Source organism: Opisthocomus hoazin, chromosome 8, assembly GCF_030867145.1.
Source record: "Opisthocomus hoazin isolate bOpiHoa1 chromosome 8, bOpiHoa1.hap1, whole genome shotgun sequence".
NCBI classification, from domain to species: domain Eukaryota; kingdom Metazoa; phylum Chordata; class Aves; order Opisthocomiformes; family Opisthocomidae; genus Opisthocomus; species Opisthocomus hoazin.
The window spans coordinates 13617110-13633480 of record NC_134421.1 but is presented as its reverse complement, the minus strand read 5'-3'; the positions used below and the strand labels follow the sequence as shown (position 1 = coordinate 13633480).

Sequence of the window (16371 nt, the reverse complement as noted above, 5' to 3'; positions counted from 1 at the left end):
TGCCTAAACATTATTTCCAATGTTTGGAGCCAGTTATGGAAGGCTCCTACGTTGTCCAGCATAAATGCAAAAACTTGATAGGCAAGCAGACAGGAACCAGCAGAGGACAACTTGATAAAGGGCAGTTAGTGAAATAAGCTAGTGAAATAATTTATTATTAGGCTTTTAAAACATATTTTCTAATTATAGCAGTGCACCTCTGGTGATACAGCTCTTGGTCAACACAGTATCCCTCTAGAGCCGACATAAATTCTTAAAAGGCGTTTGAAACCTGGCCAGATGCTTTATTAAGGAGACGAAGCATCTACCCCCTGACTGTCCTTCATAAGCTCCTACTGGCACCACGAATATATTTGGCTTGCAGCTCCAGCCTTCAACCATGCTAGAGCAGGATCTCGTGGACGTTTGTGAGGTTGCAGCTGGGAAGCAGGTACTGGTGAAGGTGCAAAGACTGGGGTGCTCAGTCCAGCTCTGGGAGAGGGGATTGTCACCCTTGCTGGAGTGAGAAATGTGTGGGTACATGGTGCGAGCAAAAGGGGTTTATGACACAAACCGACACAGCTTTTCACGTGTCTCCATGTGATCAATAGTAATGATGCAAAAAAGCAAAGAAAAACGTCTCCTACAAATACTCAACGCAGTTTGGGTTGGTTATCACAGAGCCTGAGACAGACATAGCCAGCTGGACCACTCCAGTGCTCCAGATGAAGGTCCATACCAGTCCCCATTTTCTCTGCCTCTTTGGAGGTGATAGTCTAGCCAGTCAATCTCCTACCGCTTCTACATCACAGGAAAGAATTTGACATCAAGCTACCTTAAAGTTGTGTCAGAAATCTTCCCCAGAGTGCAGTAAAACATTGTCTTTCTCTTCCATCCTCAAAATAAATCAGTAAGTGTGCTCAAATTCTCAGCTTATTGTTCTCTTTGTATTAAGTGCTGCTGCATGAGATGGGCGTGTATGGTTAGAAAGCAAATGAGCACTTTGCTGCACAAAGGCAAATTACAGGCTTTATTTCTCTAGGTATCTGCTGTTCACACCACCAGGTTAAGTAAATCTTAAATATTATAAAGGGTTCTTCACCATGTGGGAAAAAGCCTGGGAAACTGGGATATGGAATGGTGCAGGGGGGAGAAAAGGGGTGGACGCGAATGGCAGTAAAACTTAGATTAAATATACAAGCACTGCAGATGGTTTAGAAAACTTATTTGTTTACAGGAAACCTATTTAACCTCCAGAAACATTGAACATTTGGGAAAGAAATTGAATTTTTGTGACATTTTAAAATGAGTTAGAAGTGCTGATGCAAGTATTGCAGAGTTGTGTTTGAAGGTATGTTATTTGGAAATATGCAATCTGTTTTTGTCTTATAAGCACATACTAAGCAATATAATTTGTGCTCTAAATAGAAAATCCGTCTTTTCATCATCAGTTAATTAATAATTGTGTATTTGGTGTATATTATGACCTCATAGTGAATTGTTTCTTCCCTTTCATGACCCGTAGCACTTTTTTTCCCCCCCAACATATCTAGTTAATTCTAGTTTTCCTGCATTTTGAATCACCAGTCTATAGCTGCAGAATTGTAATACAATAGGAAGAAAATGGCATGAGAATGAGGAAGAGTATGTGATCATAATCAAGACAGGAGCCCCATTAGCACTGGGCAGGCTGCTGCTGTTTCCTCTGAGAACCTGTGAGTTGTCAGTCCCTTCGGCATCTTTTATCTGGATGAGCCCTAACGCATATTGGCAGGCCCTGCATAATAAATACATCCAGCTTCTTGATTTTACCCAGATCAGCACTCTTCAAAGCAACGCGTCCCTCAGCTGAAGGAAATCCCTGCTCTATTAATGGCATGTCTGGTGACGCTTTCACTCTTATCACCACGAAATCAGGACTTGTACAGTTACTGCAGGAAACTCAGAGCATGTCTCACAAATACAGAACATGAACTGCACCAGATCCAAGACTGGGAAGGAAAAAGACGGGGGCTTCAGAGCCCTGCTTGTTTCCTTCTTACAATTTCATCTACTTAATATGCAAAGCATTTGTCTCTATGAATTCTCGGGTTTGTACTGCTGTCTCCTACTTTAACATAATCGTGAGGAGCCACTTTGGCATGTGTGTAAGTATTAGCCTTAATGGAAGCATTAGTGTCGTTATTGCTCGAGGTGGGAATGACCACAATACTCTAGGGAAATAAGAAATGGAGACAGTATGCCACCTCAACTGACTTTCATATGGGGGTGGGTGGCTCTATAGTATTCAACGATTAGCACAGGAATTCTTTGCCCCATACTGCCTGCTCCAGTTGAGCTGGGTCTGGCTTTGCTGATAAGCAAGTGTTGAGATTGAACAGGGACAGGCCACAAAAGGCCTCCCTAAGCTCATCGACAAGGGGATATTACCACTGAGACAACACTGTGGCTGTTAGGTGCCAACAGGATTTCCACAGTGAGGATAAAATGAGAAAATAATGTATTGTTTCCAAGAAGTAGCGTATCACCATTTGTTCCTGGGGGTGTTAAAGCTACAGAGTGTTATCATAATATTCGGATTTATTTTTCACTAGAAAATTTTTCATTGTTGTTCATGGGTTTACTCATCTTCCTTTGCAATCTTCTTGAAAGCTTGATGATCTTGCAATGACATTTTGTCATTTTAGTATTATTTTTTTTTTCTCCTGCTTCTTCTTGCCTGCCTTTATGAAAGAGCAGGCAAAAGAGGAAACAGATTAACTCCTTTGCTATGCTGCCTGTAGCTCTTGGGAAATGGTCCCATTTGCACTCAGTTTTGTATGCCCACACACATTATCTTCAGGACCAGATAAGGCAAACCCCCTATGGTGAAACTGCTCTAGAAAGCACTGACAGCTTTGCAAACTGAAAAAATAAATCAGATTTGTGAAGCCTAAACATATCCAGTTAAATAACCACCCAAGAAAGTAGAGATGATTTTTTTTTAAGGTCTACAAGAACGTAGCAACAAGACAAGACAGTTGTTGCACTGATATGTAAGGAAGCATGCTGACCACTGTAAAGTGATCCATTTCTGACAAACAGACCTCCTGGCATCTTTGAGAATCTCTCTAAACCAAGAAATCAGATGCACGAGACGCTTCTTGCAAAAATCCTTGAAGAGCACATTTCTGAAGAAAATCACTTCTGTTGTGGAAGGTAATAAAGAATTTGGGAAGAAAGTGAAAGTCTGGTGAGAAATTGAATCACACACAACAGGGAGCTCAGGCTCTGGGTAGCATCATTGTCCTGATGGCGTGCTGTCTGCACTCCCCTGCCCTGCCACCTCCTCCAGCTGCAGGGTCCTGGCTTCTTGCAACCGCTTCGAAGAGATCACAGCTCTGCCGGCGTCAGTCATAGCAGATATCCAATTTCCAGAAGCGTTTCTGGCACCAGCATGCACAAACCCCTCTGATTTTAGGTGGAAGTTGTGCTGTAGCCTTACGTGCTTTGGAAAATTTCCGCCAGTGTCGACGTTAGAGCTGTATTGTATTGCTGATGCTTGGGAAAGGTCTCTGCAAACTGAACACGGGTATGGAAACTCTCTGCTTTCCTCTGCTCTTTGAGACAGCATAGTCTTTCTAACCCTTACAGTTTGTGTATATGCTTCAAGTTTACTAAATGTGTGAAGTTTGGTGGGGTATCCTTTTCCTTTTCTTTTTCTAACCTCTATTGTTTTAATTTCCTGATTTATGGAATTTCAGCTGAAAAATGCCAAGAAATGTTTGAACTCATGAACCTCTTGAGTCCAAAACTGCGGCAAGCGAGGTAAAAACCCAACAAAAGTTCCAATTACTTTATGAAATAATTGTTTTATTCTGCTTTTAATTCTTCCCAAGAAGTGCCAAGCTATGCCAAACTGTACTAAGCTTGGGAATGTTGAAGCTGTTCAGAGTGAAACACTGAAAGCTTGACAATAATAAATAATTTCTTGCTTTCCTCTTTCTGAAAACATATGTGGAAAGCCATCCAACTTGATGTGGAGCTCCCTAATATGGCTGTCCCTCCACAGAAGTCTGCTCCCACGTTGTGTCAATATGCCAGAAGGCAGAAAGGGACCCGTGGGAATATCTTAAAATGCGAAGAAGGCTATCCACAAAATGGGTGTGAGGGGTATCGGTAAGCGGCCGTTGCCAGGTGAGGAGCATCCCCTCATTTTTCCATCTACCACGGGGCAGAAGTAAGTGTGCCCTTATGAAGAGGTGAGAGGATAATCTCTCGGCGTTGGTTTTCCATCTTGCCACCTCTAGCGTTGCTCTGTTGAGGCTGTCGAGAGCAGGAGTTGGACAGAGGCTGGCATGGTCATGTCAGTTCGTTACCTGACAGCATAGACAACAAGTATGGGGGAAATCTAACCACTGTTAACAGATATCAGCCCATTAAGTTTGGTTCCTTCTGGATGCTACCGCATGTTATAAAGTAACCTGGGAAGAGGTTTAAGTGACGTTTTGTTCTTGTTTTCTAACACATGTCGACAGGTTTTCTGAGATAACTTGTATCTCTGTGGAGTATATCCTTGAGTAAAAGCAGGTAGGTGCCTGGCTGCTGTCAACGAGCTGAGGGAGCAGATTGCTTACCTTCCCTTGCCCTTCCAAAAATATCAGCCAGGAATTTTAACTGCTTGTTAGTAAGGGGATGACAGTGCCGGCCTCTTTGCTGTTGTTTGCAAGGTCAGCTCTAATTGACCTTGCTCTTCCTTCTTTTAGTTGCTCACATCGTTTCGTTTTGATTCCCTGACTGTGCTCTCATTGTTGGGATTTCCACGTGTTCCCACATTGTCTTTTGGTTAAGCCGATTCCCACTTACTTCCTCCCCTTTTGCTTGTGCCTTCTCCTCCTCCTCTTCCCCTCTCTCCTGCCTGCTCTCTTTCCTCGGGACTCACTCGCTCTCCTATGCCTGTTTATTAATATTTCATCCTGAAGTATAGCTGAGATCCCTGACCTGCAGCTCCACAGCCCAGATGCCCACCGTTTTCCCAGCTAGCTTTCAGGAGCAGCTGTTTCACACAGAAGCAGCTTACTCCTGCATGGTGGGAGGTAGCTGCTGTATTGCAGCTTGAGGAACTCAACAGGAGCTGCTGCCTTGCCTGGAAGCAGCCCATGGGCTGTATTTCAGCTGTGCAGGGGGCTACAGGCCTTACTATGGGCATGTTTGTGCCTGGCACATCATTAAGTAGGTGACAGTTCTCCATGTGAGCCATAATAAGACACTGGCGTGCACAGGGGCAAGTACAACTTGATGGTGTACAGCCAGCAGCTCTGAGGCTGTGGAGTGACAAAATACCACTTGGCAGATCTGTCTTGCTTCTGAGGGATGTGTTGGCTTCTGGTTTTGTTGAAGTTACAGTCCTGCTTCCCTGCTAGGGTAGGATCTGTATATATATCAGGTGGATGCCGGGCTGCATGAGAGCTGCACAGAGCCAGATATGGCCTGACGTGCTGAGCCCTCAGGATGTCCACAGGGAGTTTCAAGCAGTAGGAAAATGAGGTCCTAACCTACTCAGCCTGTGCCTGTATGAAAACTCATACTGTTGAAAATTAAATAACAGTGAGCCTGCGTGATGTAGAAGCAGACCATGAGGTTTTCCAGTAAGCAATGGAATCTGCTGGCAGTTTACACTGCTGCCATCGCAAAGAAGATCTCTGTGACGGCACTAATGACAATCAAAAAACGCACTCAGCGAAGCCACTAATAACTACATTTTTTAAAAAAAAAAAGGAAGTCTATTTTAATTACATTACCCAGCTCATTAGAAAAATGTATGTACTGAGAGGAGGACAGTCTGTGCCATTGCTTTAAGAGACCCAACATCAAAGTTCCTGGCAGGTTTGCCATCACTTGTCCCAGAGTGGAGCCAGGCGTTTCTCTCTGCTGCAGCAGTGTCATCCTGTTTGCATTTGGCCTCTGCGTGCTTTGCTGGAGGGAGATTTCCCCATGACATCAGTTGCTTTGGTTTTCTCTCCTTCCTTCCCAAGCCAACGGCACGCAGCCCAGTCTTCGCGGCAAGCGGAGGCAGTGCCAGGCAGCAGAGGGAAAGGCCAGACTCAGTGCAGCATCCCAAACTCTCAGGACAAGAGAGATTTACCAGATCCCAGTGTCTCCTGGACAACACCTTCCACTACCAAATTCCTGGTGGAAAAAATGATGGGACACTGTAAATATCGCTGTTTAAAAAGTGTCCAGGAGGTAAGTGGCTATGGCTTTGTAATAAGTATGATAAATTGTTTATTGTAAATGGTACCCTGAAGGGCACGATTTGGGAAGCCCTGTTGTGCAGGAAACCTGTGTGCCTTCCAGGAGCATCACGGGGTGCTCTGGTCCTTCCCAGCCCTGGGACACCCTATGCCATGTGCCTGCATGTCCTTCTTACACACAGTGCAGGGCAGAGCAGGGACGTTTGCCCGTTGCTTTACTTGCTGGTGCTTTGCAAGGAGCCCATGTTCTTTTGGAGAGTGAAAACCTGGCGGAGGAAGAAGCAGCTGTGCAACCGCCTAGCAGTGGGGGAGAAACACTTCCAAGAGCATGCAAGTCCTGCTGGACCCTGTCCTAAGGATTCTGACTTGTGGAAAGAGCCTTGTCCAGCCTGTATGGCTGGGGCCAGGTTCCCTCCCGTGGCTGAGAGCTGCCACAGCAGGAACCAGCAGCTCGCTGCGATGCTGTGCAAAGCATGCAAAGAGCAGGCATCTCGTCCTAAAACCACTTCTACGACTGGTATGGAAATCACCTCCCACCTCTTGCCAAATGACGCCAATGCCCTCCAAGAGAGCATGCCTAATTGCTGTGCACAGTAGCGGGATAGTCATTTGGAGCCCTTCTGACAGGAGACAGATCTCTGTGATGCTGCTCTTAACCAGGACTGGATCTACTCTTGAGTGCACTGTCGTTAAAGCAGGGAGATTTTTCTTATTTGCCTTATGAAAGGTAGAGAAAACAGGTTCCGGAGTACAGGACAGCGCAGCGCATTTTCACCCAGCCTGTGGTATATAAATCCCCCGAAGTCTTTGCAGGCTCTACCACTCTGGTCATGCTGGAGAGGTAACAGTGGGTGGCTCTGTGCTGGCGCTCACGGTTACTGCGGTGCGACATGAGTAGGCCAAGTGCTGCGTGGGTGTGTATCTGAGGTGAGTCGCTGGCTGGTAATTCATGGATAATATATGTTACCTGCTTCTTGGAACAACTGCTGCGTAAACAGACTGTGCTACTGAAGCGCTCACCAGTGCATGCGTTTGCCGATGTTGTGAAGTCACTGGGTGCGCCAGGACCAGGCGGGAAGTCAGCACAATGCCTCGAGATACGCTATCGACTGTAAAAGTGGCAGGAAGTCATTAAAGATTTCCTGAGCTGTTCCCTGGGAAAAGACTCCCTCCAGGCTCCAGCAAAGTCAGAGGTCTTGTACTACCAGGGCTGAGAAATCGAAAGAAAAATTGCTCTAATAAGCTGATGTCGGCAGCTCCAGCAGGGAGCCCTCTGCTCCAGATGGATCCTGTGCCCACAGGGTCAGGGTGGTGATGGATGATGAGATTTGAAGGATGTGTGCGGGGGCTCTTTGTAGCTGGCTTCCTCCAGTCAGGCTCATCCAACCTTCCCTAAGGCTCTGGGAGCTAAGAGAGGTACAGACAGAGACAGCTCTGAAACCTTTGTCTCTAAAGCTGTGTAAATCCCTACAGGTGACAATAAATGGCATATTATTTTAAGAAAGCTGTTTGGCTGCTCCATGAGCTCTCAGCCGCTGGTCCAGCAGGGAGATTCGCAGATGCTGAGTTCTCTTGGACCAACAGGGAAAAGACTATTTCCTGCAATCAGGAGGCAATCAGAAACTGGGACAAGAGTATAAGCATTGAGGGAGGCCAGACCAGGCAGGTCAAGGCAAGGATCCCTAGTGTTCATGGGGATCTCATTCAAAAATACACAAAGGGAGTTAGGGCATCATTTAACGGTGATGCCAGGAATTCAGGTGACTCGTCTCACTTGATGTACAGGGTAACTCTCACTTTTATTGCTGCAGATAGGTTTCTCTTGAGCAACATTTATTTTTTGCCAGCAATATGTTTTTAACTTCCCTACCCACCCACCCCCCAAATCTCACCAACCAGCCTCTGGTCAAGACTCAAAGACTGTCTTAGCAGAGACAAGGTCTTGAGGAGTTACTGTGGAAATCTCATTTCTGGGCTATGCCTACAGGTGCAAATTTTAAAAAGCAAATAACTGTACTAACTCTGAGATTATTTAACTGCTGAAAAACTTAGTGTTCTGGATAAAAACAAAGTTATCATACAATGGTCAGGGGAAAAGAGCCAGGTAGTTATATTTCACATAGTTCATTTTCTTAATGGAAAGGATAAGCAAAGTAAGAGACTTTTCTTCTTAAAAAAAAAAAAAAAAGGCATGTGAAGATCAGATAGCCAAACTTCCAGTTTTGAGTACATGCAAAAATCCTACAAGTGAACTTGTAAAATCAAGGTGGTCTGCTAAGTCTAGCAAACACCAGCATGCAGCTGGCTCCGAGTCTAGTTTTGAGTGCAGGGAGCAGCAGGGACAGAAACAACCAGTTTGAAGCTGCCATTAACTTGATCAAGATGTGTACTAGGATTTTTCCACTATTTATTTTCTACATGCTATTTGAATTCAGGGCATTTTTCCTTAAATACAAAGCCTTGCTTAGAAGCCTGCCAAAGATGACATAACTTTTTGTCCTGTTGGATCATTTGCTGATTATTCTGTAACAAGCATATTTTGTGTGTTATTTGTAACGTGCAAAATACCAGAAATAAGCTGTCTCTCTGATAAAAATTAACATTTACGATCAGAATAATTTTTCTTTCCCTACAGTGAACAGTTATAGAATTGTTAGCCCCTAAGCTGCTGTGAGCTGGTCTACTCCAACTGGAAAATGTTTTGGGATGGGAGAAAGCCCATAGTACTTTCTGCTCTCTGTTCGGTTGTACCAGTGTAGAATAATGTATAGTGCACATTTAAATGGCCAAAAGTGTTTTTCTTATCTCAAACTCACAGTATGCCTCTCACATATATGTCTTTGATGGTCTTTCCGCAGCAGAGAAAGAAAAACAAAGGCATATTTCTCCAGCAGGATTTCAAGGGGGAAAGCCTGCCTGCCTGGACTGCGAGGAGGTACCCTACACGCACACACAGAAACATTCCCCAGGACTGGTGACACCGTTGTACAGCCTCGCTCTTGCTGAGAAGGTTTCCACACAACGCTTCAACAATGAATTTCCTCCGGCGGCGTCTCTCAGACAGTAGTTTTGTGGCAAATTTGCCCAACGGCTACATGATGGACTTGCAACGCCCCGACAACTCCACAAGCTCCCCAGTTTCTCCCGCCATGGAGAGAAAGCATCCACAGCCACCGCAGCCATCGCACTCTTCCTCTACTGGCACCAGCATCTTCAGCTCCATCTCCAGCGCCATGAAGCAAACCACACAAGCAGCCGCAGGACTAATTGACCACTCAACCAGCCCCACACCACCCGTGGCCCAGAAACCCAAGATCCTCCTGGTGATCGATGATGCACACACAGACTGGTAAGTCATCACAGTCCTCCCTGCTGCTTTCAGCTCCAAAAAGGGTGGAGGAAAGAGGGATCTGGGAGGCATGGGGCATCTGCAGGGGACACACAGACATTTTCGCATCTAGGTCACCATCTCTGGCCTTCAACTGGCGTCTTTCCGGTGACCTGCGTAAATGGCAGAGTAGGCTTTTCTCATATGTTGCTTGGAAATAAAGTTCATTTGGCACTCATTGGCAAACTCCTTGACAGCCTCAATAGATGAGCACACATAGGACATTCTTGGTTCAGCAGGCTCAGCTGAGCTGTGACATCTAGTAATGGTCTTAAGAGGTCGTAGCTGAAGGTGTGTTAGTGATGTGGTTCAGGACCTTCGCATACTGTTTGTGATAGCTCTAGAACTGAAAAGGGACACAGTCTCTCCAGCTCTCAATATCTCTTGAGCTTTTCTCCGTATGCAAATTTCTACATAAAATTACTAAGGGATAACCCAAGCCTACTACTACCAATAGTAACGACTGGAGTTCATTTGCTGGTCAGGGGCCCTTCACCTGCTAAGCATAGTGACTGTTGGCAAACGGGTCTCAGGCTCAGCTAAGCCTCAAATTTGTCCTGTTGATGGAGGCCTCTATTTACAAACAGAAGTTTGGAAGTTTGTTTCCTGTGATACTGGGCAGTAGAGGACACTTTGCAAAGGGTAGGATAACTGAAGCCTCCTAAAATGTTAGAGAAATTACTTACTGATTGCTGTGTGCTCCCTTTCAAAGCTGGCTGGTTTGGAAAGCTTTAGGCAACCTGGCTGAGACACCTGTCTGGGGGAAAATCCAGAGCATGTCTTGAGATGTTGTTAATTGTTTTGTCTGCAAGATTGTCACACCACAGAAGAAAAAAGAAAGGGTAGCACAGGCAAGGGGACCATACCGATGACTTCGAAATGGAAGAAGTTGGGATACAAGGTCTTGGCCAAGGGAGATTATTATATTATTCTTTTCATCCCATGCCCCTATTCACTGAAGTTGTCACCTTTGGTCTTCTCTGCTTTCCCAGGAGAATGAGGACAAGGTGGGACCTGCCTTCCTGGGTGTACCCTCACAAAGCAAGATCTTATCTAAAAAGGGGCAATGACTGAGAACGACTAGGTCAGGCTTCTTCAGCCAACTTGAAGTAAGAGAGGGAAAACAGTGGGATTTTTCTCAAAGGAAAAACAACTCTTTAACTGAGTGGGAAAGTTCCCAATAAGGAGGTTGTCGTATCAAATGCTTCAGCAGCCTAGTGCCTTCTGTCACAGTAGCAGCCTCTCAATGCCAAATAGCCCAGTCGGCAATGCCCGTCTGGCTCGGCCCTGATGTCCCCTTCGTGGGCACACCTGCGGCTCTCCCGGCAGGCTGCTGCTCACCGACCTCCATCTCTGCTTGGCGATTTTGCAGTTCCTTGAAGATGCTGCCAGGTGGCAGTCCCTTAACACAGCATCCTACAGCTGGGGATGGGAGTGCCTCTAACGCACAGCGCTAGCATCTGGGGCTTAGCTAAAACACTGTAATCAGAGAGGAAATCTCTAGCTCAAAGGCCAATCTAGTTTTTCCTTGAGATTAATGGTGCTGAAGGTTGCCTGGGGAGGGGAAAGCACGAGGAGGGGTTGGACTCTCTTGCAGTGTTTTAAAATACACACTGCATTCAAACCCCTGCCTTTACATCCCCCAGCTGCTGTTCTGTCATGCAGACTTCGTGGTCTGTGAGCTGAGCTTGCCCATGGAGCAGCAGCTGGGAGATCTAACGAAGAGGTATGGCTACCCGTGCTGTCTTCACTCCTCCACTCGTGTGTAAGCACTCTGTGCATCCTGCTGTCTTGGCTATCCCTCTGCTGTCTGTAGCTTAGCAGTTTCTACTCATGATGGGGGATCCCTTTAATTTGTCCCGGCTCTCTGCGTTATCTGCGGCTTGCAGATATCAAACAACACTGCTTGCAAAGGCTCCCTGCCCTCACTCTCTCTAAGGTTATGAGAGCATTGAACAAAATTAGTTCATGCATTCTTGACTCTATCCTGACATATGTATAACATGAAAACCAATGAAACAGCATTACTAACCCTTGCCTGCCATGCATTTCTATGGTTCTTTGTAGCATGGACAGAAACACATGCCTAGAAACTTCCCCAGCCTGAAGGTAGCACGTGGTCCTTTCTGAGAGTGCGTACCAATGCACCCACTCCAGCAGGCCAGGAGTACTTTCTGGAGGTTGATTTTTGTGTCTCCAGGAAACTCAGTGAGCCCTTGAGAGTGGCACTGGAGAGCAGCGGCTCTATGGCTCTGTGAATGTTTGTTCTTGGTAAGGTACCAAGTGAGTGATGGCAGTCATCTTCTTGGTCTCAGCCAGGGTGTTCTGTGAGCTCAAGCTGACCAGCCTGAGGCAGCAGTGTTTGCCTTGGGAGAGCACAGCTGAAGAAGCTGGTTTTCCAGGGATTCTGGCTGTCCGCTCTGCATCACGTATGGAAACAGTCCCAGACTTCAGAGGGTGAACAACAACCTATTGTTACTTCTGTGCTGGTGATTTTAGGTTTGGAAGAAGCATCACATTTGCAATACATTTCACCTCTGGCTGCTCTGGTTCTTCCTACTTGTGAAACCTTTTGGTTTTCAAGAAACCCTTTCCTTCTCCATTTGAAATAGGTAAGTCTGCTAGAAAAGATCCCCAAGAAATAACTACTGAAGCACTACCTTTATTTTAAGGGCGGGGGGCTTCCACAATGCCTCCTCCCCCACAGCAAGTTATATGGGGTTTACAACAAGGACCAGCTTGTTCACAGGCAGGAAGGGTGAGAGACAGTGGAATCCACCATTTGATCTCTCTAAATGAAAACACTTTGTCATAATTGGAGACTATAGCCATATAGCCAAGCCAGACATTAATTCATCATCACTGTTTGTATTACAGCAGAGGCAAAGAGCTGCAATTGTGGATTAGGACGAGATGTTGCACAAGTGCATGATGAAATGCTCTAACAACCCAAATAGGCAAGTGATTGCTGAATGCACTTTAAAGTGACAAATGGCAAGCCTTTCTATTTTTGAGGAGCTACTATGTCTCTGATGGTACAGCATAGCACTCAGCTTCTCTCAGGGGCCTGGAGGAAGCAAAGATCATCAATGGGAATCCACAGCCTGTCTTCCTTTATAAGATCCTTACCACTCTTGACATGCAATATGTTCTGGTTTATTCCAAAGACGAAGTGCTATAAAAATAATGTGAGCCCCACAGAATATGATCAGCTGCTTTCTGCATTAGCAGCAGTAAAAGAAAGGTATATTCTATTAAAAGCAAGGGAACTCACCCCGCTTTCTGTTAAAGTGGCAATGTTTTAACAAATATTCCATCCTTCTCCAAGACCCTGCTCTAGCACATTGCAAGGAAGCACACAGTGAATCTGCCACATTCAGAATGCGCATGAGAAGAAAACACAATCTGTATGGCTCCCTCGTGCTCTTGGCTGTGACAGGCAGCCCTCAGAGGCACCCACAGCAGTGAATGTATCCACGCATCAGTGTCCTAGGGGAAAAACTCAGCTTCTCTTCAGTCACTAATGGTACATATCTCAGCCAAATAGCCTCCACCTGGAGAAGGTGGCACCTCCTTGTGGGCTGGGCAAGCAGTATCTGTGGCTCAGGAGACTTCCAAAAAAGCATCCACAACTCAGCTGCAGCGGTGGCCAGAAAAAAGGAGCTCAGACATGAACACATGCGCACCCGTGCAAACATGCAGCAGCAGGGAGCGGGACCATGAGGGAGCGGGTGGCAGGACTCCATGTAATGGCAGATGAGCCAGCTCTGGCAATCTGACCCCAGCCAGGCGGAAAACGTTCCACCTCTGGCAAATCCCTTACCCGACGCGCTGTTAAGTAAAATCATGCTCTTGAGGGATTAAATTTCTCAGCAGATCAAACAGGATTTAGTACTGTGAATTGTTAACCCCCATCCTCTGCAAAAGTGCTCAGCTTCCTAGCCTAATGCTTCATGTTTAAACAGCTTGTTTGGGAAGTGATCAAGCACAGCTAAGGCTCCTATTAACAACATATGTTAAAAACATTGCTTTCTGGAACAGACAGCATAACAAAATTGTTCTTTTTGCATTTGCTAGATATCTTGGTTGCATTTGTGAAATATCTCATGTCACTGTTCAAAGCCATTGGTGTGTTTTGTCCAAATTTCAGGCTCTTTCACATGCTAGCAGCGTTACACGCTGTCTTGCACAAAATACATGTGCCCTATGTGCAGCAGTTCTACACATGAGTATTGTGCCATGTTTCACAGGAAAAAAAAGCAAGCCACAGAGGATATTTTAGGAGACACAAAACTGCGTTGTTGTTGTCTCATTTACTTTACAGCCACATCTGCCTGAACATGCTGTCTCCAAAAATTGAAAAATTAAGGAAGAGAAAAATTGTGATTAATACTGAGTGAAATCCTCTTAATAAATCTGAAATGGTTGTTTGTATAACTATAATGTCATGATTCAGGTCTAATTGTGGACTGACCTGACAGGATTACCATTTTATACTGTTTAGAGGAAATTATCAACTCTATTTTATTAAATTAAAACTATTTTTACTTCTGATAGTGAGGCAATATTGAGCCTTAAATAAGTCATTTGTCCAAAAACATAACTGGTCAAATAATAACAGTCTAACACTGAATTTTAGTAACATGGGACTTCCTATATTCCAATTTTTTGCAAGAAATTTCTTTTCAAAAATATTCAGTGAGCGTCATCAGTGATTTCATGCTTTCAGTAGGCTGAAGGTGATATACTAAGGCTCCCATTCAGCGGAATATTTTTATACTCGTCTCAATTAAATGTAATGAAAAGTTCTTGACTAGCTTTTGTATTTGGACTTCATTATCATTTATTTTTATTATTATTACTGTTCAGAACAGATACTTAAAATTTGACCTCAGGAATTTGCAGGTTAAATTGCAAAGTTTTTTCTATATTTCCTGATAAGAAACCCCAAAGCACCTAGCATGATGGTAACTGAAAATAAATGATTATGAATTAGCTTGTGTTATACAGAGCTCACCTTTTAAAGTTTCACAAATACTGTGCAACTATGCAGCTATAATTTGAAGAAACTTACAAGTGAAATTTTTGTTTTCACCAATCTGGCTAGAAAGCTGACATTTTCATCATTTAGCCATGTCTACCTCTGTCCCTAAAATTCATGCCAAGTGTGACTTAAGGGCAAAATGGAATCTTTAAGAAAGAAAAGGTATGTCTTAAACGTGTGCGTGTGCACATGCGTGCATGTATGTGCGCACACTTGGAAGCATCATGAAGACTTTCTGTATTCCCTAGGAAATGGGCATAGGGGTAAAAAGGAGGTAGGACTGTCAAAGATAATCAATAAATTGCATTTATCACATACTATCCAACCTGTTTTAGGTATATCACCATCAAGTCTGCCTGTATTTTTGTCCTGCATATGTAAAGCAACTAGGGATCTAGTCTTCCTAAATGAAAGGTGATACAGAAATGAAAGGATTAGTATCATTACAAAAATAGACACAAGGAATATGGAAAACATTCCCCACCAGGTTATAAATATGCTAATGCAAGTCAAATCTGGGACCTTAATTGCTTTACCAGAGTTCCTATAAATGCATAGAATTTAACCTCAGAATGTCCTGACTAGTCCTGTACATATTAAAAGAAAAAAAGAAAATCCCTTGGATGTATTTCTCAAGGTTTGTGAGCCAGATTTCTTCTGCTTGAAATCCAGCTGCAATGCCCTAGTGTTGGTTCAAGTTAGCCTGGTTCCCCTGCTCCTCAGGTTCAGGGATAGCAGAAGTAGGCTGGAATAAACCACTGCACAACCCTCAACAAAATGATACCCTTTGCAAACAGCTCCAGGCCACACCGTCTAGATTGAGCAACGTGGAAATGTTCTAGCAATGGACAATTTTGATAATATGCAAAATTAAAACTGCTGCCTTATGTTGTATGTAAAGCAGCCCCTCACCTCCACCCCACTCCCCCCACCCGCAGCTCTTTGGGGCCAGGAGGAATGGGGCTGTGATGTAGCCTGGGTGGGGGACCAGACCTACAGCAAAGTGTCCTTACTCTCCTGACAGCTCAGAGAAGCACAAAAAGCCATGTCCAAAAGCAACAGCACTGCACTAACCAGTGCTTCTTCTCTTTGGGGGGGATGGCTTTGATTACACCCATTTCATGAGCAGGAGGTGGCACAGGAAGATGCTGGGAGGCCGTTATTGTGTGGGACTCTGTAGCTCCTTGAATAGAAAGAGCAGCCTGAATGGTTGTGTCTGCGATCGTTAAAGTGCTGGTGGCTTGCCAACCCAGGTCTCCCCTGAAAACAGGCCTTCGGTTCCCTGAGAGAAAGGGAGCACTCACAAAAGAAGATTTAAAAAACCCTTCTCCCTTCCCGGCCTAAAGCTTCCCTTTCTGCGTGCGTTCTAGCCAAGGAAACCCTTCCAGCCCTGTAGGGCGGGACTGAGGACCTCATCAAGGACCTCACCATGAGGAATTCCTTTATCCAAAAAAAACAAAAAACCCCCACATGCCACCATCACAGCCCGATACAATCCTCAGCAGAGGCGTTTCTTTCATTGGTGTGATCCCATAACTAATGATGCCTTGGAGGCTGTTTTACAGTAACCGGAGCGGGCTGGGTCTTGTGGTTCTTCCCAGCCTTTGCTGCCTGTTCCCACAGCCTGATGACCTTGGATGCCGAGGACCTACCTGCAGCGCAGCTGAGCTGGCTCTCGATTCAGTGGGTCCAGCAAGCCCGGTGGTGACAGCACTAAGAGCAAGAGG

General features: G+C 45.1%; 1 protein-coding gene across 1 annotated transcript in view; it reads left to right on the top strand.

Moving 5' to 3' along the window:
* The window catches only part of SYN3 (synapsin III), a 202229-nt gene that overhangs the window by 12245 nt on the left and 173613 nt on the right, over nt 1-16371 (top strand). The window contains exon 2 of the mRNA XM_009944026.2: nt 9071-9561. Coding sequence (XP_009942328.2) covers nt 9245-9561 — 317 coding nt within the window. The 5' untranslated portion in view covers nt 9071-9244. The remainder of the gene's footprint in view (nt 1-9070; nt 9562-16371) is intronic.